The 27,500-nt window shown below is 43.9% G+C and overlaps 2 protein-coding genes across 2 annotated transcripts in view; both read left to right on the top strand.

The window, feature by feature from the left end:
* slc2a8 (solute carrier family 2 member 8) overlaps positions 1-7,645 on the top strand; it is a 14,393-nt gene extending 6,748 nt beyond the window's left edge. The window contains exons 5-10 of the mRNA XM_061039041.1: positions 3,688-3,899; positions 4,622-4,771; positions 5,149-5,257; positions 5,507-5,683; positions 6,677-6,822; positions 6,934-7,645. Coding sequence (XP_060895024.1) covers positions 3,688-3,899; positions 4,622-4,771; positions 5,149-5,257; positions 5,507-5,683; positions 6,677-6,822; positions 6,934-7,080 — 941 coding nt within the window. The 3' untranslated portion in view covers positions 7,081-7,645. The remainder of the gene's footprint in view (positions 1-3,687; positions 3,900-4,621; positions 4,772-5,148; positions 5,258-5,506; positions 5,684-6,676; positions 6,823-6,933) is intronic.
* A 2,588-nt stretch (positions 7,646-10,233) lies between these two features.
* The window catches only part of LOC132974765 (protein HIRA), a 24,890-nt gene continuing 7,623 nt past the window's right edge, over positions 10,234-27,500 (top strand). Inside the window, exons 1-10 of the mRNA XM_061039039.1 lie at positions 10,234-10,431; positions 12,518-12,580; positions 22,871-22,981; positions 24,342-24,432; positions 24,540-24,634; positions 25,163-25,258; positions 25,428-25,588; positions 26,554-26,721; positions 26,797-26,910; positions 27,367-27,437. Of these exons, the coding sequence (XP_060895022.1) occupies positions 10,395-10,431; positions 12,518-12,580; positions 22,871-22,981; positions 24,342-24,432; positions 24,540-24,634; positions 25,163-25,258; positions 25,428-25,588; positions 26,554-26,721; positions 26,797-26,910; positions 27,367-27,437 (1,007 nt within the window). The 5' untranslated portion in view covers positions 10,234-10,394. The remainder of the gene's footprint in view (positions 10,432-12,517; positions 12,581-22,870; positions 22,982-24,341; positions 24,433-24,539; positions 24,635-25,162; positions 25,259-25,427; positions 25,589-26,553; positions 26,722-26,796; positions 26,911-27,366; positions 27,438-27,500) is intronic.

The following is a 27,500-nucleotide window of genomic DNA, read 5'->3' as shown; positions in this document are numbered from 1 at the left end:
AAAGAGTCCATCAGTATTAACTCATCCATTCACACACATTCACACACTGATGGTAGAGGCCGCTGTGTAAAGAGTCCATCAGTATTAACTCATCCATTCACACACATTCACACACTGATGGTAGAGGCCGCTGAGTAAAGAGTCCATCAGTATTAACTCATCCATTCACACACATTCACACAATGATGGTAGAGGCCGCTGTGTAAAGAGTCCATCAGTATTAACTCATCCATTCATACACATTCACACACTGATGGTAGAGGCCGCTGAGTAAAGAGTCCATCAGTATTAACTCATCCATTCACACACATTCACACACTGATGGTAGAGGCCGCTGTGTAAAGAGTCCATCAGTATTAACTCATCCATTCACACACATTCACACACTGATGGTAGAGGCCGCTGTGTAAAGAGTCCATCAGTATTAACTCATCCATTCATACACATTCACACACTGATGGTAGAGGCTGCTGAGTAAAGAGTCCATCAGTATTAACTCATCCATTCACACACTGATGGTAGAGGCCGCTGAGTAAAGAGTCCATCAGTATTAACTCATCCATTCACACACATTCACACACTGATGGTAGAGGCCGCTGTGTAAAGAGTCCATCAGTATTAACTCATCCATTCATACACATTCACACGCTGATGGTAGAGGCTGCTGAGTAAAGAGTCCATCAGTATTAACTCATCCATTCATACACATTCACACACTGATGGTAGAGGCCGCTGAGTGAAGAGTCCATCAGTATTAACTCATCCATTCACACACATTCACACACTGATGGTAGAGGCCACTGTGTAAAGAGTCCATCAGTATTAACTCATCCATTCACACACATTCACACACTGATGGTAGAGGCCGCTGTGTAAAGAGTCCATCAGTATTAACTCATCCATTCATACACATTCACACACTGATGGTAGAGGCTGCTGAGTAAAGAGTCCATCAGTATTAATCATCCATTCACACACTGATGGTAGAGGCCGCTGAGTAAAGAGTCCATCAGTATTAACTCATCCATTCACACACATTCACACACTGATGGTAGAGGCCGCTGTGTAAAGAGTCCATCAGTATTAACTCATCCATTCACACACATTCACACACTGATGGTAGAGGCCGCTGTGTAAAGAGTCCATCAGTATTAACTCATCCATTCATACACATTCACACACTGATGGTAGAGGCTGCTGAGTAAAGAGTCCATCAGTATTAACTCATCCATTCACACACTGATGGTAGAGGCCGCTGAGTAAAGAGTCCATCAGTATTAACTCATCCATTCACACACATTCACACACTGATGGTAGAGGCCGCTGTGTAAAGAGTCCATCAGTATTAACTCATCCATTCATACACATTCACACGCTGATGGTAGAGGCTGCTGAGTAAAGAGTCCATCAGTATTAACTCATCCATTCATACACATTCACACACTGATGGTAGAGGCCGCTGAGTAAAGAGTCCATCAGTATTAACTCATCCATTCACACACATTCACACACTGATGGTAGAGGCCACTGTGTAAAGAGTCCATCAGTATTAACTCATCCATTCACACACATTCACACACTGATGGTAGAGGCCGCTGTGTAAAGAGTCCATCAGTATTAACTCATCCATTCATACACATTCACACACTGATGGTAGAGGCTGCTGAGTAAAGAGTCCATCAGTATTAATCATCCATTCACACACTGATGGTAGAGGCCGCTGAGTAAAGAGTCCATCAGTATTAACTCATCCATTCACACACATTCACACACTGATGGTAGAGGCCGCTGAGTAAAGAGTCCATCAGTATTAACTCATCCATTCATACACATTCACACACTGATGGTAGAGGCCGCTGAGTAAAGAGTCCATCAGTATTAACTCATCCATTCATACACATTCACACACTGATGGTAGAGGCTGCTGAGTAAAGAGTCCGTCAGTATTAAGTCATCCATTCATACACACTCACACGCTGATGGTAGAGACCGCTGAGTAAAGAGTCCATCAGTATTAACTCATCCATTCACACATTGATGGTAGAGGCTGCTGCTTAAGAGTCCATCAGTATTAACTCATCCATTCACACGCTGATGGTAGAGACCGCTGTGTTAAGAGTCCATCAGTATTAACTCATCCATTCACACACTGATGGTAGAGGCCGCTGAGTAAAGAGTCCATCAGTATTAACTCATCCATTCATACACATTCACACACTGATGGTAGAGGCTGCTGAGTAAAGAGACCATCAGTATTAACTCATACACGTTCACACACTGATGGTAGAGGCTGCTGAGTAAAGAGACCATCAGTATTAACTCATACATTCACACACTGATGGTAGAGGCTGCTGAGTAAAGAGTCCATCAGTATTAACTCATCCATTCATACACATTCACACGCTGATGGTAGAGGCTGCAGTGTAAAGAGTCCATCAGTATTAACTCATCCATTCATACACATTCACACACTGATGGTAGAGGCTGCAGTGTAAAGAGTCCATCAGTATTAACTCGTCCATTCCTACACACTCACACGCTGATGGTAGAGGCCGCTGTGTAGTATCATCCATCAGAAGTAACTAATCCATTCATACACCACCACTGAAGCAGAGGGAGCAATTCAGGATTAAGTTTCTCGCCCAAAGACACATCGGACATGTTGCTCAGCTGGGGATCGAACCCTCGACCGTCAGGTTGAGAGGCGACAACTCTACAAACTGAGCCACAGGAAAAACAGATTTTTTTTAAAAAAGGTGCCGCCCCCCTGCTATGACAGTGAGGGGTTGTACACTCGTGGGGTCAGGGGGACGATGTAGTCACGTTATTTAGATAAATAATTGTTTAAAAGCTCTCGAGCTAATACAAACTAAATTCAACTGATAGTAACGAACAGGCTGCTGTGGAGAATCGAGTGGAACAATCAGATCAGCAGAGAGGTAACCTGGACAAAGCTGCTCTGTGTCCTGCAGCCTTCAGTCACAGACACAAGAGAAGCTGACGTGTTGAAGGCTATATTTATTATTCCATCTGGGGGCATGGGGACACTGGCAATCTTATTGCCCACCCCAGTTGCCACTCCAAAGTCCTTAACTATGATTGGCTATCTGCCCTGTCAGAGGCAGGACTTGTGTTGAAAGCAGGCTGCTCAGATTTCAGTGTGCAGATGTTTGTTTTGAATCTTCGAAGAATGAAGTTTAGATGTTTAATGATGCCATCATCTCATGTTGAAGGTGAAGGTGGATGTGATGAGTGCAGACAGAAGGGGAAAGAAACGCTCATCATTCATGTGTGCACAAACCTCAGCGCCCCAGTCGAGTCAAGTTGATTTCTACAGCACATTTCAGACAAAATACGAGTTCTTCACAGACGACATCAAAGCATCACGATCAAGAGAAACATGAACATGGAACATTTTAAAATCACTACAAGGAACCGTTAACAATCACAGAGAAGATTCAATATGAAAATACAGAAAAACACCACGTTCACAACAAAGTGGAGGGTCCACACATCACAGGATCAGGATCATAAATCCAAAATGAAAAGCTCCCAGCAGCATCAAACTCGCAGATCTTCTTCAGACATCGTCAAGAATCAAACCCCGGTGAACGAGTTACGTTACCATGGTGACACGTTGATATCTGACTCACCTTCTGTTGTCTTTACATGAAACCCGCCCTGCAGGTCTCTTCCTGGACTGGCGCTGGCTGGCGATCTGCAGCTCCATCCCGCCGACGCTGCTGATGGTGTGCATGTGCTTCATGCCCGAGACGCCGCGCTTCCTTCTGTCGCAGGGAAAGAGGCGGGAGGCGGAGGAGGCGCTGCGCTTCCTGAGAGGGCCGGACGCGCCCGTCGAATGGGAGTGTGCTCGCATCGAGGACGCCTGTGACGATCAGGTGAGTCTGTGTCTGAGGGGGAGGGGCTTAGATAGAGCTCAACAGTCACCGCCCACTTTACGGCAGCTCTGGTTTCTGGAAGTATATTTCCCTATTCTAAATCTTTGTTTACATTTCATTAAATTTTTATATCAACAGATTGAAGCCTGTTACCATGACAACCAGCTACCCCAATACTGACTATAAAACATTTAATTCTGCACAAAAACAGCGTCAAAACACGGAGAAAACCTCAAAGGTACAAGACTGTGTACCGTGTCATCGTCCAGAGACGATGGACTGCACATCCCACAATGCATTGCTAATGATCCCTCTTCTTCTTAAATGTAACTTAAGTTGTCGTTATCGTGTTTATACTGTTAATGCACATGTTGTAATATCTTGTAGTTATTACGTTTGTTTGAAAATTAGCCTTTTGGCTAACTCTGGCATATTTACAGAAATGTTTATTAATATACAAAGTCCCTGTAAAATAAATAAATATATAAATTCACAACAGCATGATGACGTTAGCACATTCACTGTTAGCTAACTAACTAACTAGCTAGCCTGCTAGCTAACTATCTGCATACAGCGCTGTGGGGCGGGAAACATTGCCATGGTAACATCGCGCTCCTCCAATCAGAGACATCGCTGTGACACTCTATGATCGTGGGTAGTGTAGTTCTTTTACCTGATATCGTGATTATATCTGGTTAACCCTTTACTGTTTTCTCTCTCAGGGTTCCAGTTTCCAGATGTCCGACCTGAAGGACCCCGGAGTCTACAAGCCTCTGATCATCGGGGTCATGCTGATGGTATTTCAGCAGATGACGGGGATCAATGCCATCATGTTCTACGCTGAGACCATATTTGAACAGGCACATTTCAAGGTGAGGGAGGGGCTCTCTCTAATGTCAGTCTCATTTCAACCAGAGTAGAGCTGCTACTCCTTCACATCATTTATATAAGGAGCCAGCTGAGGTGGTTCAGGGATCTGATCAGGATCCTCCTGGATGCCTCCCTTTGGAGGTTTTCTGGGCATGCCCAGCTGAGAGGAGACCCCGGGGCAGACCCAGAACACGCTGGAGGGATTATAGATCCCGTCTGTCCTGGGAACGCCTCGAAGTCCCCCAGGAGGAGGAGCTGGAAAATGTGAAGGGCAAACAGCTTAATGTGAAACAAAACTCTGACCCCTGACCCCTGACCCCTGACCCCGCTCTGTAACTGCATACACAACATCTGTGAACGTGTTGTTTTTGTTTTCCAGGAGAGCGACCTGGCCTCGGTGATCGTGGGCACCATTCAGGTGGTCTTCACTGCGGTGGCAGCTCTGATCATGGACAAAGCGGGGAGGAAAATCCTTCTCATCATCTCCGGTATATAAACTCAGATCTGATTTACGAAAGTGACTTCATGATGCACATGATTCCCCTTCCTTCCGTTAAATTTAATGTTATTATTATAAATAAGGACAATCGGGTGATTTAGTCTGCGAGTAAATGATGCAGGCTGACCGGATCATACACAAACATGAGTCTGAACCTCAAAGCTCCATGGTCTCCAAGTCTTTTACTGCAGCAAAAGAAGAGACTTATTTCTGTGTGTTTTGTCGTTTTTTCATCCAGGTGTTGCCATGGCGATCAGCACCACAGCGTTTGGGGTTTACTTCTATCTGACGCCGCCGAAGCCCAGCATGACCCTGCAGAGCGGTCTGCTTCTGGACGTCCAGACCACGGCTGGTCCGGAGCCCCACCTGGACCTGGCCTGGCTGGCCCTGGTCAGCATGGCTGTCTTCATCACAGGTGACCAATCCAGAGGCGGAGTCTTCATATGTGTTAGTTTATGTTTGGAGGTAACAGAGCTGCAGAGAAGTGAACTGTACAGCCTCACACCGACTGAAACAGCTGAACGTTTCCTCTCTCTGTGTGAAGCCTGAATTACCTTTTTCCTTCTCATCAGGTATATTTAGTTGTTCCTGTTATTTCACAGCTGCACATCTGTAAATCTGTCACAAGTTTTAAAAATAGAACAAGTAGAGCAGCAACGTTTAGAGATTTTTCTTTAAAAGTAATTTGAATACTTAAAGGAGCAGTATGTAACTCTGACCCCTAGTGTTTAAAATGGGTACTGCAGTCAAATATTCTAAACATCATAGAGAGCTGTCCCCCCCCCCCCTCCTCACACAGGTCACCATGTGGTGGACTCTGAAGCTTCAGTGTTTATGCAGCTCTGCATGGGTCTGTAAACCTTTCTGTGTTCTAACCTCTCTCCATTTTTCAAAAGCATCTCCAATATTGATCCTAGTTTGAGCACGTTTCTGCTCGTGGAGCTTATTAGAAACATGCAGAGGCTTTTTAGGTCGGGTACAATCACTTCTATCTGAACCACTTCTCTTGCCCGCTTCCATCGCTGCAACACCTGTTGACCTGATAACTGCTCTCATATCTGGCAAACCGAGGGGCGTCCAAAACGGCCGTGTGGGGGCGTGTCTTAAAAGCGCCTACCTTCTCTGGTCCAAACAAATCCAGAGCATTCAGGAGCAGAATCTAAAGTTAGAAGGAGGACATACTGGCTGCTGCATTGTTGTCAGAGAAGCCAGCACTTCAACATGTTTCCTTAATGATCAGATAGTAAGATACCTTTATCATTTCACTGAGTGGACCTTTAGTTCTCCAGAACCTCACGTCATCATCTGACTGAATGTATTTCACTTCTTGTGTGAATATTGAATCCAGGAGGATCTTTACTTTGAGTTCCCAAAACAACATGATTTTAATAAATGTTTCTGTGTTCAGGTTTCGCTATTGGTTGGGGTCCGATCCCGTGGCTGGTGATGTCAGAGATTTTCCCCGCCAAAGTCAGGGGGGTCGCCAGCGCCGCCTGCGTCCTCACCAACTGGAGCATGGCCTTCATCATCACCAAAAACTTCCAGGACATGATGGTGAGTCCTCCACAAGAAACTCCACCTTTTTCTCTCGATCGAGTTATTTTGTGATCACGACTTATGCTTATGTTGCTTTGACCTTTGACCTGTGACTCTGACCTCCTCCAGGGTCTTCTCACCAGCGCTGGAACCTTCTGGCTGTTCGCCTCCATGTGCGCCCTCAACGTCGTCTTCACCATCGCCTTCATCCCAGAAACAAAGGGCAAGACGCTGGAGCAGATCGAGGACACGTTCAGAGGGACAGCGGGACCATGACGGGCCCCTCCCTGTGGGACCATGACGGGCCCCTCCCTGTGGGACCTTGACGGGCCCCTCCCTGTGGGACCTTGACGGGCCCCTCCCTGCGGGACCATGACGGGCCCCTCCCTGCGGGACCTTGACGGGCCCCTCCCTCCACATTCAATTTAAATGTTTTTGAACTTTGAAATCTACGACCTCGTCCTCCTCAGGACGCTGCACGTGCGTTTTTTTAACCCTTTGTTGAGTCTGAAATGAAGCCGATCGTGACCCTCTCTTCCCGAGGGTTTCTGTTGTCATGGAAACAACGTGAAGTTCACAACCGCTCCACGAGGGTTTTAATGCTCACTGTTTTCACCTTAAAAACGTGACGCCCTGGTGTTTGTGTTTGGAGCCTGAAGTGATCACGTCTGATTGGTTGATAGTCGTGCGTCCGTCTCAGGCACTTCCACGCTGGCGCCACACTTTGAAACCGAAAGGCAACGTGTGATTTTTATATTTGTATGGTAAACTTTCTGATTCTCTTGGAGGGGGTGTTTTATTCTAATATTCACCCTCATGTATAAAGATATGATTAGAAACACTCTGGAGGGTGATGTGGTACTTTTAAACCCGGGACTTAATCTAAGATGTTTTTTGGGGGCTTGAATGACTCATCGGTGTTTTGACGGGTAAGATAAAAGTAAAGCTGTGTCTCTTTGATTAATGAAAACTAATCCTTTAGTGGACACACTTCAGGGACCTGCAGCAGAGAGAGTTCTCAGCTGAAAGCGGACGCAGCGCCTAGCGTCTTTTTTCCCAGCACGCCGCCTTCTTTTTGTCCGAGCGCTCAAGTTGAAAATCATTTAACTTCTCAGAAAGGCGCTGATGACATCACCGGCGCTCTTTTCCAAATATTTGATATTCCCCGTCGTTTTGTCTCCTACAGATCGTGTCTTGTGCCCTCATCCTCCTCGCTCCGCGTCTCATTCAGGAAATAAACTCAAATATAAAACATGTTCAGATTGTTTTACAGACTCTGCAGCTTCTTCCACTACTCCGTCCCCCTCAGGAGGGCTGAGTGAGCTGATGTAAGAACACAGCAGGATATAATCAGGAAGATTCACCTGGAGCCAGTGGGGGGGGGGGGGGGGGGGGGGGGGTGACGACGACGTTTGTACCCTGTGATTGGTTCACGGTGCAGAGTCCATATTCATGTTTACATAGTCTGAGTCAGGAGTAAGTTCTCTGTTTGATAAGAATAATGTCTTTTTTGTTTTATCAGTTAAACTCAAACAAAAGGAGGGTTGACTGTGTTTACAGCGACTGTGCCGACAGTTCATTTGAAGTCTGAAGTGAGACAGTAAAAAAATATTTCATAAAAAGGAATCCTGTCAGACTTAAGAGAGAGCGGTTTGAGTTATGACTCCATTTGAGATGGAAAAAATGTTAAAAATATGAATTTTTGCAGAAAAAGAAGTTTAAAAAATATCCATATCAGTAAAATAAACAGAAATTCTGACTATGATGAGGATCGTCTCCCACAGAAAATAAACAGACTCAGAAATATTTCACTTTTTGTAGACCTTCAGGCCGATTAGAAGAACTACAAACGTTGAACTGTAACCTCCTCCACAGGATGAGAACGCTTGTTTTATGTGATTATTTACTTTTTTTACGACGGAGGATTAGGGCCACGTTAAAGAAAAAAACATTCTAAAATGTTGAGAATAAAACCGTTAATTTATAATACGATTTAAATGAGGGTATGGTTCAAATTATTATTCTGAACTGTCACGAGTTTGAGCGACCTGTGTGGCACTAATACTCCTTCATACATCTGGGATATTTGAATGTAATGTTTGTAGAAACAACCTTTAAGTGATGTTCAAGAGTTAAGAAAACACATCGACTCAGGTCTTTTATCTCACAGGTCACATGACTGTGTCTTCTTTCTTTCCTCGTCTATGTGGGAATAAAAGGGGAACCTTCAAAGCCACCAAAGAGAACATTTCCTCCCAGTCAGCGTCGTTCTCTCTCCAGCTTCTTTCAGTGTCTTTTCAGTCCTGAAACTCATCGTGATGCTGATATCAAACATGGGCTCATATATAGAAAACATTCATGTGATGAGCGTACACAAAGAGAGACGTGTCAGATACAGAAGATAACGGTTACAAATTTAGCGATGCAAGTTTCCACTTTATTGAAGTAGAAAATAGTATAAAAAATGACCAATGACATTTCAGACATCATTCAAATAAAGCAGAGCACAAAACAACGACCAAAATAATAATGCAATAAAAAACTTTAAAGGCAAGGGGACAAAGGGGATTCTTCTTCTAAATCATCAATATTGTAGGTTTATAATTTCATTAAAATCTCACACTCTCTTTTCCATAGATTTCTATTATCTTTATTTTATGACACTAATGTTTGATAACTAAAGTTTTTTCCCATTTACAATCATTAAGATATGAAAATAAATTAAATGTTGTCATATTTTTGTAAATTTGTACAATCTCAATAAATATTTCGGTGGGAAAAGACGTTTCCTAAAAGTTTGAATTCTGAGCATGCGCATTGAGTGTGTTTGACTTTTCAAAATAAAGCTGTATTCGTTTATAAAGTTTAGCAGATGCGTGACGTGTAGTGTTTTGAAGATGTGTTCATTGTAGTCGAAAAAGAAAACAGAATCATGGGAACTACTTCTGGGATTTTTGTTTCCATGATATTTGTTAGAAATGTGAAAGTTCCTGCTCTAAGGAATTATTGTGACAGCGGCCCTAAACGTTTCCTGTCCGCGGTCAAAATACAGGTGTTACGCCGAGAAATGCATCCCTGCCGATAAGTGCATGCACCCTGCATGACAAAATGTGGCAGCCTGATTTCTTCACTGCCGAATTTCACCCTTAAAATACTAAACTGCAGTGTTTTGTATCCATCCGTACATTTAATCTACAGACACTTCAGAGTTAAACACTGTTCGCAGGTCATGTTTATGCAGACTTATAAAAACGACACTTCACGTTTATTAAATACAAACTTCAGATACTTTGTCATCACAGATCAGCCCCTGGAAATAAGATGTATACCGTTTTCAAACGTACTTCCGTGTTTACTTCGGGAGGGAAGCATTTCTCGACATAACACCGGAAACAGTTCCTCATAGGCCAACCCGGTGTCACCTCGTCTATCGTCCGTCTGCCGCCGGGGATGCAGCTGCTGCAGAGATGGAGTTGAAGCACAAAAACAACAAAGTGTCGGACAGAGTTTGAGACAAAGAGAGGGGGTCGAGCTGGTCCTGGATGGATTGTTGTTGAATTTAAGAGAAAAAGAAAAAGAAATCCTAAAGAATGAAGCTGCTGAAGCCGAGCTGGGTGAGCCACAACGGTAAGCTTGTGCAGGAATCTGTGGGACGAAGTTGGGCTTTTGTTGTCGGGAGGGGGGTCAACTGATCCGGGAGGCATGGTGCTGGTCGAATCTCGTTTGACTTGTTTGTCACCCTCCAGACTTAAAACTGCTTTTAAACACGCTTAACGTGTGTGTGTTTTACCGCCATCAGAATCTCTCCTCCATCTTCAAATGTATTCATGTTGCTAACCACAGCTAGCCTGTTAGCCCCCCCGGCTAGCTCGGATACCCTGACCCACCTGCAGAATGACCCACCTTCAGAATGACCCACCTTCAGAATGACCCACCTTCAGAATGACCCACCTCAGAATGACCCACCTGCAGAATGACCCACCTCAGAATGACCCACCTCAGAATGACCCACCTGCAGAATGACCCACCTCAGAATGACCCACCTGCAGAATGACCCACCTTCAGAATGACCCACCTGCAGAATGACCCACCTGCAGAATGACCCACCTCAGAATGACCCACCTGCAGAATGACCCACCTCAGAATGACCCACCTGCAGAATGACCCACCTGCAGAATGACCCACCTCAGAATGACCCACCGCAGAATGACCCACCTCAGAATGACCCACCGCAGAATGACCCACCTGCAGAATGACCCACCTCAGAATGACCCACCGCAGAATGACCCACCTCAGAATGACCCACCGCAGAATGACCCACCTGCAGAATGACCCACCTGCAGAATGACCCACCTCAGAATGACCCACCTGCAGAATGACCCACCTGCAGAATGACCCACCTGCAGAATGACCCACCTCAGAATGACCCACCTCAGAATGACCCACCTGCAGAATGACCCACCTTCAGAATGACCCACCTGCAGAATGACCCACCTGTCTCTGATTCTTTAATGTTTAAATTCAACATTGAGTGAATCTGTTGTTCAAAGTGAAGCAGCCTGAAGGTTTCTCTGTTTCACTTTGTAAAGTTGACTGTCAGAGAAACGGCCTGAGCTGTTTTTAAAGTTATTTATTCTGTGAAACATCTCAACATGTCAGAGGTTCTGTTGATACTCATGTTAATCCTGACTAACTGTGGACATTATAAATGAAACTGATCTTAAAGCTACTCGGGGTGTCATGATAGATTATTAAAACTTAAAGTTTAAATTAAAAAAATCAAACTATTTCTATTCCAAGAGGACACAATGCAAGTCCTACACACACAATATTGTGTAATCTTCTCTCTTTAATTTCCTGCAGACAAACACGTTCAGACATTCCTCTGTCTTTGATTCAAAATAAGATATTTATTTATTTACAGCTTTGGTACTTATCCATATTATTTACCATTCAGTTATTGGAGATTGTATCGTTGTCAAATCAGCGGTATCAAACGTTTTGACCACCTTAAAAGTCCGGCTGCACATTAATAACTGTGTGTGTGTGTGTGTGTGTGTGTGTGTGTGTGTGTGTGTGTGTGTGTGTGTGTGTGTGTGTGTGTGTGTGTGTGTGTGTGTGTGTGTGTGTGTGTGTGTGTGTGTGTGTGTGTGTGTGTGTGTGTCTGTCTGTCTGTGTGTGTGTGTGTGTGTGTCTGTGTCTGTGTCTGTGTGTGTGTGTGTGTGTGTCTGTGTGTGTGTGTGTGTGTGTGTGTGTTTTAGTGGTGAAAACACATTTGATATAAATACATCCTAATATTAAAATACACCCGTACCATACAACCCAATGGAAAAAGGATGACGCCCGGCGCCTTTTTCAGTTGAATTGTTTGAACTTTTCAGAAAAGTGCTGGGTTACATCAAACGCCTTTCTGACAGCTGAACAATCAGGACGAGTCGAGTAGGTGCATCTGTACGTCCCTACATACGTCCATAGTTACCCCCCCACCCCGGTCTTTCCATGAGAAACACTGGACTGTGATTGTTGTTTAACATTTAATCGATGTACATAAAGAGACACATCAGTTCCAGTTTGAATCCTGTTTCAAACCCGCTGAGCTTCTTGTAATTATAATGTCTCACATTATGTTTAAATCTGACTTTTCTTCTACTTTCCTCGAGTATTATCGCTCCTCCGGTCTACCCTTAATGTTTACACGTTTTGTGTTTCACAGGCAAACCCATATTTTCCGTTGACATCCACCCTGATGGAACGAAGTTTGCAACCGGTGGTCAAGGTAAGATCAACACGATATTAAATATATTGTCGTGCATTACACCCGCTGAACTGTTTCAGTGCTGAGACGTTTATCATGGAGGATCAGAGAGAGTTTAGATCATGAGGAGACGTTTATCATGGAGGATCAGAGAGTTTAGATCATGAGGAGACGTTTATCATGGAGGATCAGAGAGTTTAGATCATGAGGAGACGTTTATCATGGAGGATCAGAGAGTTTAGATCATGAGGAGACGTTTATCATGGAGGATCAGAGAGAGAGTTTAGATCATGAGGAGACGTTTATCATGGAGGATCAGAGAGTTTAGATCATGAGGAGACGTTTATCATGGAGGATCAGAGAGTTTAGATCATGAGGAGACGTTTATCATGGAGGATCAGAGAGTTTAGATCATGAGGAGACGTTTATCATGGAGGATCAGAGAGAGTTTAGATCATGAGGAGACGTTTATCATGGAGGATCAGAGAGTTTAGATCATGAGGAGACGTTTATCATGGAGGATCAGAGAGTTTAGATCATGAGGAGACGTTTATCATGGAGGATCAGAGAGAGAGTTTAGATCATGAGGAGACGTTTATCATGGAGGATCAGAGAGTTTAGATCATGAGGAGACGTTTATCATGGAGGATCAGAGAGAGAGTTTAGATCATGAGGAGACGTTTATCATGTAGGATCAGAGTTTAGATCATGAGGAGACGTTTATCATGGAGGATCAGAGAGAGTTTAGATCATGAGGAGACGTTTATCATGGAGGATCAGAGAGAGTTTAGATCATGAGGAGACGTTTATCATGGAGGATCAGAGAGTTTAGATCATGAGGAGACGTTTATCATGGAGGATCAGAGAGAGAGTTTAGATCATGAGGAGACGTTTATCATGGAGGATCAGAGAGTTTAGATCATGAGGAGACGTTTATCATGGAGGATCAGAGAGTTTAGATCATGAGGAGACGTTTATCATGGAGGATCAGAGAGTTTAGATCATGAGGAGACGTTTATCATGGAGGATCAGAGAGAGAGTTTAGATCATGAGGAGACGTTTATCATGGAGGATCAGAGAGAGTTTAGATCATGAGGAGACGTTTATCATGGAGGATCAGAGAGAGTTTAGATCATGAGGAGACGTTTATCATGGAGGATCAGAGAGTTTAGATCATGAGGAGACGTTTATCATGGAGGATCAGAGAGAGAGTTTAGATCATGAGGAGACGTTTATCATGGAGGATCAGAGAGAGAGTTTAGATCATGAGGAGACGTTTATCATGGAGGATCAGAGAGAGTTTAGATCATGAGGAGACGTTTATCATGGAGGATCAGAGAGAGTTTAGATCATGAGGAGACGTTTATCATGGAGGATCAGAGAGAGAGTTTAGATCATGAGGAGACGTTTATCATGGAGGATCAGAGAGTTTAGATCATGAGGAGACGTTTATCATGGAGGATCAGAGAGTTTAGATCATGAGGAGACGTTTATCATGGAGGATCAGAGAGAGAGTTTAGATCATGAGGAGACGTTTATCATGGAGGATCAGAGAGAGTTTAGATCATGAGGAGACGTTTATCATGGAGGATCAGAGAGTTTAGATCATGAGGAGACGTTTATCATGGAGGATCAGAGAGAGAGTTTAGATCATGAGGAGACGTTTATCATGGAGGATCAGAGAGTTTAGATCATGAGGAGACGTTTATCATGGAGGATCAGAGAGTTTAGATCATGAGGAGACGTTTATCATGGAGGATCAGAGAGAGAGTTTAGATCATGAGGAGACGTTTATCATGGAGGATCAGAGAGAGTTTAGATCATGAGGAGACGTTTATCATGGAGGATCAGAGAGTTTAGATCATGAGGAGACGTTTATCATGGAGGATCAGAGAGTTTAGATCATGAGGAGACGTTTATCATGGAGGATCAGAGAGAGTTTAGATCATGAGGAGACGTTTATCATGGAGGATCAGAGAGTTTAGATCATGAGGAGACGTTTATCATGGAGGATCAGAGAGAGAGTTTAGATCATGAGGAGACGTTTATCATGGAGGATCAGAGAGAGAGTTTAGATCATGAGGAGACGTTTATCATGGAGGATCAGAGAGTTTAGATCATGAGGAGACGTTTATCATGGAGGATCAGAGAGAGAGTTTAGATCATGAGGAGACGTTTATCATGGAGGATCAGAGAGTTTAGATCATGAGGAGACGTTTATCATGGAGGATCAGAGAGAGAGTTTAGATCATGAGGAGACGTTTATCATGGAGGATCAGAGAGAGTTTAGATCATGAGGAGACGTTTATCATGGAGGATCAGAGAGAGAGTTTAGATCATGAGGAGACGTTTATCATGGAGGATCAGAGAGAGTTTAGATCATGAGGAGACGTTTATCATGGAGGATCAGAGAGAGTTTAGATCATGAGGAGACGTTTATCATGGAGGATCAGAGAGAGAGTTTAGATCATGAGGAGACGTTTATCATGGAGGATCAGAGAGTTTAGATCATGAGGAGACGTTTATCATGGAGGATCAGAGAGAGTTTAGATCATGAGGAGACGTTTATCATGGAGGATCAGAGAGAGAGTTTAGATCATGAGGAGACGTTTATCATGGAGGATCAGAGAGAGAGTTTAGATCATGAGGAGACGTTTATCATGGAGGATCAGAGAGAGTTTAGATCATGAGGAGACGTTTATCATGGAGGATCAGAGAGTTTAGATCATGAGGAGACGTTTATCATGGAGGATCAGAGAGTTTAGATCATGAGGAGACGTTTATCATGGAGGATCAGAGAGAGTTTAGATCATGAGGAGACGTTTATCATGGAGGATCAGAGAGAGTTTAGATCATGAGGAGACGTTTATCATGGAGGATCAGAGAGAGAGTTTAGATCATGAGGAGACATTTATCATGGAGGATCAGAGAGTTTAGATCATGAGGAGACGTTTATCATGGAGGATCAGAGAGAGTTTAGATCATGAGGAGACGTTTATCATGAAGGATCAGAGAGAGAGTTTAGATCATGAGGAGACGTTTATCATGGAGGATCAGAGAGAGTTTAGATCATGAGGAGACGTTTATCATGGAGGATCAGAGAGAGTTTAGATCATGAGGAGACGTTTATCATGGAGGATCAGAGAGTTTAGATCATGAGACGTTTATCATGGAGGATCAGAGAGAGAGTTTAGATCATGAGGAGACGTTTATCATGGAGGATCAGAGAGAGAGTTTAGATCATGAGGAGACGTTTATCATGGAGGATCAGAGAGAGAGTTTAGATCATGAGGAGACGTTTATCATGGAGGATCAGAGAGTTTAGATCATGAGGAGACGTTTATCATGGAGGATCAGAGAGAGTTTAGATCATGAGGAGACGTTTATCATGGAGGATCAGAGAGAGTTTAGATCATGAGGAGACGTTTATCATGGAGGATCAGAGAGAGAGTTTAGATCATGAGGAGACGTTTATCATGGAGGATCAGAGAGAGTTTAGATCATGAGGAGACGTTTATCATGGAGGATCAGAGAGAGAGTTTAGATCATGAGGAGACGTTTATCATGGAGGATCAGAGAGTTTAGATCATGAGGAGACGTTTATCATGGAGGATCAGAGAGTTCAGATCATGAGGAGACGTTTATCATGGAGGATCAGAGAGAGAGTTTAGATCATGAGGAGACGTTTATCATGGAGGATCAGAGAGTTTAGATCATGAGGAGACGTTTATCATGGAGGATCAGAGAGAGTTTAGATCATGAGGAGACGTTTATCATGGAGGATCAGAGAGAGAGTTTAGATCATGAGGAGACGTTTATCATGGAGGATCAGAGAGAGTTTAGATCATGAGGAGACGTTTATCATGGAGGATCAGAGAGTTTAGATCATGAGGAGACGTTTATCATGGAGGATCAGAGAGAGAGTTTAGATCATGAGGAGACGTTTATCATGGAGGATCAGAGAGAGAGTTTAGATCATGAGGAGACGTTTATCATGGAGGATCAGAGTTTAGATCATGAGGAGACGTTTATCATGGAGGATCAGAGAGAGTTTAGATCATGAGGAGACGTTTATCATGGAGGATCAGAGAGTTTAGATCATGAGGAGACGTTTATCATGGAGGATCAGAGAGTTTAGATCATGAGGAGACGTTTATCATGGAGGATCAGAGAGAGAGTTTAGATCATGAGGAGACGTTTATCATGGAGGATCAGAGAGAGTTTAGATCATGAGGAGACGTTTATCATGGAGGATCAGAGTTTAGATCATGAGGAGACGTTTATCATGGAGGATCAGAGAGAGAGTTTAGATCATGAGGAGACGTTTATCATGGAGGATCAGAGAGAGTTTAGATCATGAGGAGACGTTTATCATGGAGGATCAGAGAGAGTTTAGATCATGAGGAGACGTTTATCATGGAGGATCAGAGAGTTTAGATCATGAGGAGACGTTTATCATGGAGGATCAGAGAGAGTTTAGATCATGAGGAGACGTTTATCATGGAGGATCAGAGAGAGTTTAGATCATGAGGAGACGTTTATCATGGAGGATCAGAGAGTTTAGATCATGAGGAGACGTTTATCATGGAGGATCAGAGAGAGAGTTTAGATCATGAGGAGACGTTTATCATGGAGGATCAGAGTTTAGATCATGAGGAGACGTTTATCATGGAGGATCAGAGAGTTTAGATCATGAGGAGACGTTTATCATGGAGGATCAGAGAGAGTTTAGATCATGAGGAGACGTTTATCATGGAGGATCAGAGAGAGTTTAGATCATGAGGAGACGTTTATCATGGAGGATCAGAGAGAGTTTAGATCATGAGGAGACGTTTATCATGGAGGATCAGAGAGAGTTTAGATCATGAGGAGACGTTTATCATGGAGGATCAGAGAGTTTAGATCATGAGGAGACGTTTATCATGGAGGATCAGAGAGAGTTTAGATCATGAGGAGACGTTTATCATGGAGGATCAGAGAGTTTAGATCATGAGGAGACGTTTATCATGGAGGATCAGAGAGTTTAGATCATGAGGAGACGTTTATCATGGAGGATCAGAGAGTTTAGATCATGAGGAGACGTTTATCATGGAGGATCAGAGAGTTTAGATCATGAGGAGACGTTTATCATGGAGGATCAGAGAGAGAGTTTAGATCATGAGGAGACGTTTATCATGGAGGATCAGAGAGAGTTTAGATCATGAGGAGACGTTTATCATGAAGGATCAGAGAGTTTAGATCATGAGGAGACGTTTATCATGGAGGATCAGAGAGTTTAGATCATGAGGAGACGTTTATCATGGAGGATCAGAGAGAGTTTAGATCATGAGGAGACGTTTATCATGGAGGATCAGAGAGAGAGTTTAGATCATGAGGAGACGTTTATCATGGAGGATCAGAGAGAGTTTAGATCATGAGGAGACGTTTATCATGGAGGATCAGAGAGTTTAGATCATGAGGAGACGTTTATCATGGAGGATCAGAGAGAGTTTAGATCATGAGGAGACGTTTATCATGGAGGATCAGAGAGAGAGTTTAGATCATGAGGAGACGTTTATCATGGAGGATCAGAGAGTTTAGATCATGAGGAGACGTTTATCATGGAGGATCAGAGAGTTTAGATCATGAGGAGACGTTTATCATGGAGGATCAGAGAGTTTAGATCATGAGGAGACGTTTATCATGGAGGATCAGAGAGTTTAGATCATGAGGAGACGTTTATCATGAAGGATCAGAGAGTTTAGATCATGAGGAGACGTTTATCATGGAGGATCAGAGAGTTTAGATCATGAGGAGATGTTTATCATGGAGGATCAGAGAGAGAGTTTAGATCATGAGGAGACGTTTATCATGGAGGATCAGAGAGTTTAGATCATGAGGAGACGTTTATCATGAAGGATCAGAGAGTTTAGATCATGAGGAGACGTTTATCATGGAGGATCAGAGAGAGAGTTTAGATCATGAGGAGACGTTTATCATGGAGGATCAGAGAGAGTTTAGATCATGAGGAGACGTTTATCATGGAGGATCAGAGAGTTTAGATCATGAGGAGACGTTTATCATGGAGGATCAGAGAGTTTAGATCATGAGGAGACGTTTATCATGGAGGATCAGAGAGTTTAGATCATGAGGAGACGTTTATCATGGAGGATCAGAGAGAGAGTTTAGATCATGAGGAGACGTTTATCATGGAGGATCAGAGAGTTTAGATCATGAGGAGACGTTTATCATGGAGGATCAGAGAGAGTTTAGATCATGAGGAGACGTTTATCATGGAGGATCAGAGAGAGAGTTTAGATCATGAGGAGACGTTTATCATGGAGGATCAGAGAGAGTTTAGATCATGAGGAGACGTTTATCATGGAGGATCAGAGAGTTTAGATCATGAGGAGACGTTTATCATGGAGGATCAGAGAGTTTAGATCATGAGGAGACGTTTATCATGGAGGATCAGAGAGAGTTTAGATCATGAGGAGACGTTTATCATGGAGGATCAGAGAGTTTAGATCATGAGGAGACGTTTATCATGGAGGATCAGAGAGAGTTTAGATCATGAGGAGACGTTTATCATGGAGGATCAGAGAGTTTAGATCATGAGGAGACGTTTATCATGGAGGATCAGAGAGAGTTTAGATCATGAGGAGACGTTTATCATGGAGGATCAGAGAGAGAGTTTAGATCATGAGGAGACGTTTATCATGGAGGATCAGAGAGAGAGTTTAGATCATGAGGAGACGTTTATCATGGAGGATCAGAGAGTTTAGATCATGAGGAGACGTTTATCATGGAGGATCAGAGAGTTTAGATCATGAGGAGACGTTTATCATGAAGGATCAGAGAGAGAGTTTAGATCATGAGGAGACGTTTATCATGGAGGATCAGAGAGAGAGTTTAGATCATGAGGAGACGTTTATCATGGAGGATCAGAGAGTTTAGATCATGAGGAGACGTTTATCATGGAGGATCAGAGAGAGAGTTTAGATCATGAGGAGACGTTTATCATGGAGGATCAGAGAGAGAGTTTAGATCATGAGGAGACGTTTATCATGGAGGATCAGAGAGTTTAGATCATGAGGAGACGTTTATCATGGAGGATCAGAGAGAGTTTAGATCATGAGGAGACGTTTATCATGGAGGATCAGAGAGTTTAGATCATGAGGAGACGTTTATCATGGAGGATCAGAGAGTTTAGATCATGAGGAGACGTTTATCATGGAGGATCAGAGAGTTTAGATCATGAGGAGACGTTTATCATGGAGGATCAGAGAGTTTAGATCATGAGGAGACGTTTATCATGGAGGATCAGAGAGTTCAGATCATGAGGAGACGTTTATCATGGAGGATCAGAGAGAGTTTAGATCATGAGGAGACGTTTATCATGGAGGATCAGAGAGTTTAGATCATGAGGAGACGTTTATCATGGAGGATCAGAGAGAGTTTAGATCATGAGGAGACGTTTATCATGGAGGATCAGAGAGTTTAGATCATGAGGAGACGTTTATCATGGAGGATCAGAGAGAGTTTAGATCATGAGGAGACGTTTATCATGGAGGATCAGAGAGAGAGTTTAGATCATGAGGAGACGTTTATCATGGAGGATCAGAGAGAGAGTTTAGATCATGAGGAGACGTTTATCATGGAGGATCAGAGAGTTTAGATCATGAGGAGACGTTTATCATGGAGGATCAGAGAGTTTAGATCATGAGGAGACGTTTATCATGAAGGATCAGAGAGAGAGTTTAGATCATGAGGAGACGTTTATCATGGAGGATCAGAGAGAGAGTTTAGATCATGAGGAGACGTTTATCATGGAGGATCAGAGAGTTTAGATCATGAGGAGACGTTTATCATGGAGGATCAGAGAGTTTAGATCATGAGGAGACGTTTATCATGGAGGATCAGAGAGAGAGTTTAGATCATGAGGAGACGTTTATCATGGAGGATCAGAGAGAGTTTAGATCATGAGGAGACGTTTATCATGGAGGATCAGAGAGTTTAGATCATGAGGAGACGTTTATCATGGAGGATCAGAGAGAGAGTTTAGATCATGAGGAGACGTTTATCATGGAGGATCAGAGAGTTTAGATCATGAGGAGACGTTTATCATGGAGGATCAGAGAGTTTAGATCATGAGGAGACGTTTATCATGGAGGATCAGATAGTTTAGATCATGAGGAGACGTTTATCATGAAGGATCAGAGAGTTTAGATCATGAGGAGACGTTTATCATGGAGGATCAGAGAGTTTAGATCATGAGGAGACGTTTATCATGGAGGATCAGAGAGAGAGTTTAGATCATGAGGAGACGTTTATCATGGAGGATCAGAGAGTTTAGATCATGAGGAGACGTTTATCATGGAGGATCAGAGAGAGTTTAGATCATGAGGAGACGTTTATCATGGAGGATCAGAGAGAGAGTTTAGATCATGAGGAGACGTTTATCATGGAGGATCAGAGAGAGAGTTTAGATCATGAGGAGACGTTTATCATGGAGGATCAGAGAGAGAGTTTAGATCATGAGGAGACGTTTATCATGGAGGATCAGAGAGTTTAGATCATGAGGAGACGTTTATCATGGAGGATCAGAGAGTTCAGATCATGAGGAGACGTTTATCATGGAGGATCAGAGAGAGTTTAGATCATGAGGAGACGTTTATCATGGAGGATCAGAGAGAGTTTAGATCATGAGGAGACGTTTATCATGGAGGATCAGAGAGTTTAGATCATGAGGAGACGTTTATCATGGAGGATCAGAGAGTTCAGATCATGAGGAGACGTTTATCATGGAGGATCAGAGAGAGTTTAGATCATGAGGAGACGTTTATCATGGAGGATCAGAGAGTTTAGATCATGAGGAGACGTTTATCATGGAGGATCAGAGAGAGTTTAGATCATGAGGAGACGTTTATCATGGAGGATCAGAGAGTTTAGATCATGAGGAGACGTTTATCATGGAGGATCAGAGAGAGTTTAGATCATGAGGAGACGTTTATCATGGAGGATCAGAGAGTTTAGATCATGAGGAGACGTTTATCATGGAGGATCAGAGAGTTTAGATCATGAGGAGACGTTTATCATGGAGGATCAGAGAGTTTAGATCATGAGGAGACGTTTATCATGGAGGATCAGAGAGAGAGTTTAGATCATGAGGAGACGTTTATCATGGAGGATCAGAGAGAGAGTTTAGATCATGAGGAGACGTTTATCATGGAGGATCAGAGAGTTCAGATCATGAGGAGACGTTTATCATGGAGGATCAGAGAGAGTTTAGATCATGAGGAGACGTTTATCATGGAGGATCAGAGAGAGTTTAGATCATGAGGAGACGTTTATCATGGAGGATCAGAGAGAGAGTTTAGATCATGAGGAGACGTTTATCATGGAGGATCAGAGAGAGAGTTTAGATCATGAGGAGACGTTTATCATGGAGGATCAGAGAGTTTAGATCATGAGGAGACGTTTATCATGGAGGATCAGAGAGAGTTTAGATCATGAGGAGACGTTTATCATGGAGGATCAGAGAGTTTAGATCATGAGGAGACGTTTATCATGGAGGATCAGAGAGAGAGTTTAGATCATGAGGAGACGTTTATCATGGAGGATCAGAGAGTTTAGATCATGAGGAGACGTTTATCATGGAGGATCAGAGAGTTTAGATCATGAGGAGACGTTTATCATGAAGGATCAGAGAGAGAGTTTAGATCATGAGGAGACGTTTATCATGGAGGATCAGAGAGAGAGTTTAGATCATGAGGAGACGTTTATCATGGAGGATCAGAGAGAGAGTTTAGATCATGAGGAGACGTTTATCATGGAGGATCAGAGAGAGAGTTTAGATCATGAGGAGACGTTTATCATGGAGGATCAGAGAGTTTAGATCATGAGGAGACGTTTATCATGGAGGATCAGAGAGTTTAGATCATGAGGAGACGTTTATCATGGAGGATCAGAGAGAGAGTTTAGATCATGAGACGTTTATCATGGAGGATCAGAGAGAGTTTAGATCATGAGGAGACGTTTATCATGGAGGATCAGAGAGTTTAGATCATGAGGAGACGTTTATCATGGAGGATCAGAGAGAGAGTTTAGATCATGAGGAGACGTTTATCATGGAGGATCAGAGAGTTTAGATCATGAGGAGACGTTTATCATGGAGGATCAGAGAGAGTTTAGATCATGAGGAGACGTTTATCATGGAGGATCAGAGAGAGTTTAGATCATGAGGAGACGTTTCTGTAAATGAGCAGTAGAGATTTAAATCTGAATTCTTCATCAGCCAAACTAAAACTTTTTTACTGCGTGTGTTTTCAGGAGAGGATTCCGGAAAGGTGATGATCTGGAACATGGCGCCGGTCCTCAGAGAGGAGGACGAGAAGAACGAGAATATTCCCAAAATGCTTTGCCAGATGGACAATCACCTAGGTAACCAGCCTCCCCGGGACCAGTCTTCATGTTGAAACACAAGACGCTTGAATGTAGAAATTAGGGGTGTACACGTGTAACCGGTTAGTAAATCATAACCGTTTAGGAAAAATCAGTAAACGAAAACCGTTTCATTTTTTAAATTTTTAAATTTTTAAAATTATTTTAAAATGTTTTAGAGACACGCATTCAATCATCTCTGATCAAAAATAACACATTTAGAGATGAATAAAGCTACAAATGATCCACTTTGACAACATTACTGCGCTCACAAATGCACGTGATAAATGTTGGATTGTGCAGTCCCGAGGGTCCGGCCCATTGGACTACGACCTACGATCAGACGAGACAACCCGCTGAATTGAAGCATCTTACTAAGCGGAGTGTTAACCTTCCTGCTTCGCGTTCCGACCGTGGTCAGGGCGCACAGGGGAGACTTGATCTGCTCCAGGGGGGCTGACCCCCGTCACTTCACTGGGGTGCAGCAAGCCGTAAACAGACACGGAGAGTCTTAACATCATGACTCTGATTTCTTATTCTGCTTCGGTCCCCGACATCATAACCTCTCACACACACACCTGCCGAACACACACACTCACCTAGTTCTCTCTCTCTCCTCACTCGCTCCTCCCACACACACACATTCAGAGACTGTGTTACTTATATAGCCTACTTTATAAAGCACAGCTCTGTCTGACAACTTTGAGTGGCGGCAGTGATGCGGAGGAATCTTTCTGAATAGCGGCCGCACCCTCCATTGGTTGTATAGTGCGACTGCGGCCCACTTTTTTTTTTCTTTTTTTTTTCCTTTTTTTTATTAATAAAGAAAAAAAACGGTTAACCGTGTACACGAAAAAAATGACGTCGTGTAACCGTTTACAATTTTTTGTAATCGTTCACACCCCGAGTAGAAATTTTCTGTGACGAGTAGTTTTGTCTCTCACTGAGAAGTTTCTGAATGAATATAAAACTAAACGTGTGTGTGTGTGTGTGTGTGTGTGTGTGTGTGTGTGTGTGTGTGTGTGTGTGTGTGTGTGTGTGTGTGTGTGTGTGTGTGTGTGTGTGTGTGTGTGTGTGTGTGTGTGTGTGTGTGTGTGTGTGTGTGTGTGTGTGTGTGTGTGTGTGTGTGTGTGTGTGTGTGTGTGTGTGTGTGTGTGTGTGTGTGTGTGTGTGTGTGTGTGTGTGTGTGTGTGTGTGTGTGTGTGTGTGTGTGTGTGTGTGTGTGTGTGTCTGTCTGTCTGTCTGTCTGTCTGTCTGTCTGTCTGTCTGTCTGTCTGTCTGTCTGTCTGTCTGTCTGTCTGTCTGTCTGTCTGTCTGTCTGTCTGTCTGTCTGTCTGTCTGTCTGTCTGTCTGTCTGCAGCGTGTGTGAACTGTGTGCGCTGGTCCAACAACGGCCTGTACCTGGCATCAGGAGGAGACGACAAGCTGGTCATGGTGTGGAAGAGAGCTGCGTATGTACATACACACACACACACACACAGACAAAGTGAAGTAGATCTGCGCTGGTCGTGGTGAGTGTGTTTTTAAAGTTTGATCGTGTGTGTGTATTATTTTGTAGGTTTATCGGTCCCAGCACGGTGTTTGGGTCGAGCAGTAAGCTGGCTAACGTTGAGCAGTGGCGGTGTGTGACCATCCTGAGGAACCACACGGGAGGTAAGACACACACACACACGTCACCGTGCTCAGTTTTTAAGCTTTGATAGTAAAGATCAAACAATATGGAAACCTGTTTTGTTACCACGGCAACAAGAACAGAAGTCCTAGAGAGCCAGTAGAGAGTACATTGTTGTTTTATTCAGCGAACATTGCAGGCAGACTTTACACAAACACTCACAACTTTGAAATATCTTCTGTGTTTTTAGAAGAGACAGAAACTTCACTTTTACATCTTTGTTAGTCACCAAAAGGTTTTAACAAACTGACCTGTGAATTTGAATGATCCACTAAATTCAGTTTTTCACCCGCAGCAGCTTTTGGATAAAAAAATATGGCGGATGATTTGTAGTTCTCTTAAAGCTTCTGTAGTTCTTTATTCCATTCATCCTGAAAAATGTGGGATCGAAAAGTTTGAAAGCTTCTTTAAAAAAATGAACAGCACTGGGAACTACTCGTGGTCAAAACAAGAAATCCAGACATCCGTCGTCTCGTCCCTCGGTCAGTGTTGGTGTGTTTGCTTTGCAGATGTCATGGACGTGGCTTGGTCTCCTCACGACGTGTGGCTCGCCTCCTGCAGCGTGGACAACACCATCGTCATCTGGAACGCTCGCAAGTTTCCAGGTAGGAGACGCTGAAGGAGGTCTCTCTGTCTGCAGCATCACAGCTGATTTAAATATGCATACATTACCCACAAGGCCACATTACCCACAAGGCCACATTACCCACAAGGCCACAAGGCCACATTACCCACAAGGCCACCTTCATTAACGGGGATGTTATGTCTCTGCAGAGATGGTGACGTGTCTGCGAGGACACACCGGGCTGGTCAAAGGTCTCACGTGGGACCCGGTGGGGAAATACATCGCCTCTCAGGCCGACGACCACAGTCTCAAAGTGTGGAGGACGGTGGACTGGCAGATGGACGCCAACATCACCAAACCCTTCAGCGAGGTACAGACGCAGTCACATGATCTGAATGTAGACAACCAATCACCACTCAGGGTTTCACTCAGTGATCCTCTCTCTCTCTCCCTGTCTCTCTCTCTCTGTGTCTCTCTCTGTCTCTCTCTCTCTGTGTCTCTCTCTGTCTCTCTCTCTCTCTCTCTGTCTCTCTCTCTCTGTGTCTCTCTCTCTCTCTCTGTCTCTCTCTATCTCTGTCTCTCTCTCTGTCTCTCTCTCTCTCTCCTCTCTCTCTCTCTCCCTGTCTCTCTCTCTGTGTCTCTCTCTCTCTCTCTGTCTCTCTCTCTGTCTCTCTCTATCTCTGTCTCTCTCTCTGTCTCTCTCTCTCTCTCCTCTCTCTCTCTCTCCCTGTCTCTCTCTCTGTGTCTCTCTCTCTCTCTCTGTCTCTCTCTCTCTCTCTGTGTCTCTCTCTGTCTCTCTCTCTCTGTCTCTCTCTCTCTGTCTCTCTTTCCCCCTCTCTCTCTCTCTCTCTGTCTCTTTCCCCCCTCTCTCTCTCTCTGTCTCTCTCTCTCTCTCCTCTCTCTCTCTCTCTCCCTGTCTCTCTCTCTCTGTGTCTCTCTCTCTCTCTCTGTCTCTCTCTCTCTGTGTCTCTCTCTGTCTCTCTCTCTCTCTCTCTCTGTCTCTCTCTCTCTCTCTCTCTTTCCCCCCTCTCTCTCTCTGTCTCTCTCTCTCCCCCCTCTCTCTCTCTCTCTGTCTCTCTTTCCCCCCTCTCTCTCTGTGTGTCTCTCTCTCTCTCCCCCCTCTCTCTCTCTCTCTGTGTCTCTCTCTCTCTCTGTCTCTCTCTCTCTCTCTCTGTCTCTCTCTCTCTGTCTCTCTTTCCCCCCTCTCTCTCTCTGTGTCTCTCTCTCTCTCCCCCCTCTCTCTCTCTCTCTCTCTCTCTGTCTCTCTTTCCCCCCTCTCTCTCTCTGTCTCTCTCTCCCCCCCCCCCCCCCCCCCACTCTCTCTCTCTCTCTCAGTGTGGAGGGACGACCCACGTCCTGCGTCTGTCCTGGTCTCCAGACGGTCAGTATCTGGTGTCGGCTCACGCCATGAACAACTCTGGTCCGACCGCTCAGATCGTGGAGAGAGACGGCTGGAAGACCAACATGGACTTTGTGGGCCACCGTAAAGCTGTCACTGTGGTGGTAAAGATGTTTTTAACACACGTTCTCTGAATGTGTTTGAAAATCTTTCTGCTCACTAACAGAATGTTTCTGCAGAAATTCAACCCAAAGATTTTCAAGAAGAAGCAGAAGAACGGCAGCGCTCCTAAACCCGGCTGTCCGTACTGCTGCTGCGCTGTGGGCTCCAAAGACCGCTCGCTCTCCGTCTGGGTCGGTGCACGCTTTGTTTGATCAGTAAAAACAGATTTAGTCTTAGTGCTTCCTGGGGGCGTGTCCCTGACTTGTTCAGGGGGTGGCCTGAAGTTTGAAGAACATTTATTTCCCCCTTCTGTCTGCACTCATCACATCCACTTTTAAGAAAAACAAGATAACGGCAACAGAAAGATCCTCTAAGATTCATTCTTCAAGGACTCAAAACAAGATGAATTTCAAAAATCACAATTTAAAAAACAAACATCTGCTGCTACACAACATGAATGGTGGATTTCAACAGAAGTCCCGCCTCTGACAGGGCTAGTAGCCAATCATAGTTAAGGATTTTAGGTGGCCAATAAGATTTGTCGGGGCCCCTGATCACCCCTCTGGACACGCCCCTGATGAGTCCAATCATTAACCTCAAACATGGAGGTCATGACATCACTCATGTTTTCTGTTTCTTCTCTTCAGCTGACCTCTCTGAAGCGCCCTCTGGTGGTCATCCACGATCTGTTTGATAAATCCATTATGGACATTTCCTGGTGAGTTTTAGTCAAGTGACCTCTCAGAGATCATACATGATGTCACTGCTACGTCCTCCTCAT

This window comes from Labrus mixtus, chromosome 5, assembly GCF_963584025.1.
Source record: "Labrus mixtus chromosome 5, fLabMix1.1, whole genome shotgun sequence".
Taxonomy (NCBI): Eukaryota; Metazoa; Chordata; class Actinopteri; order Labriformes; family Labridae; genus Labrus; species Labrus mixtus.
The sequence above is the reverse complement of the archived record's forward strand: the minus strand, read 5'-3'. Positions and strand labels throughout refer to the sequence as shown.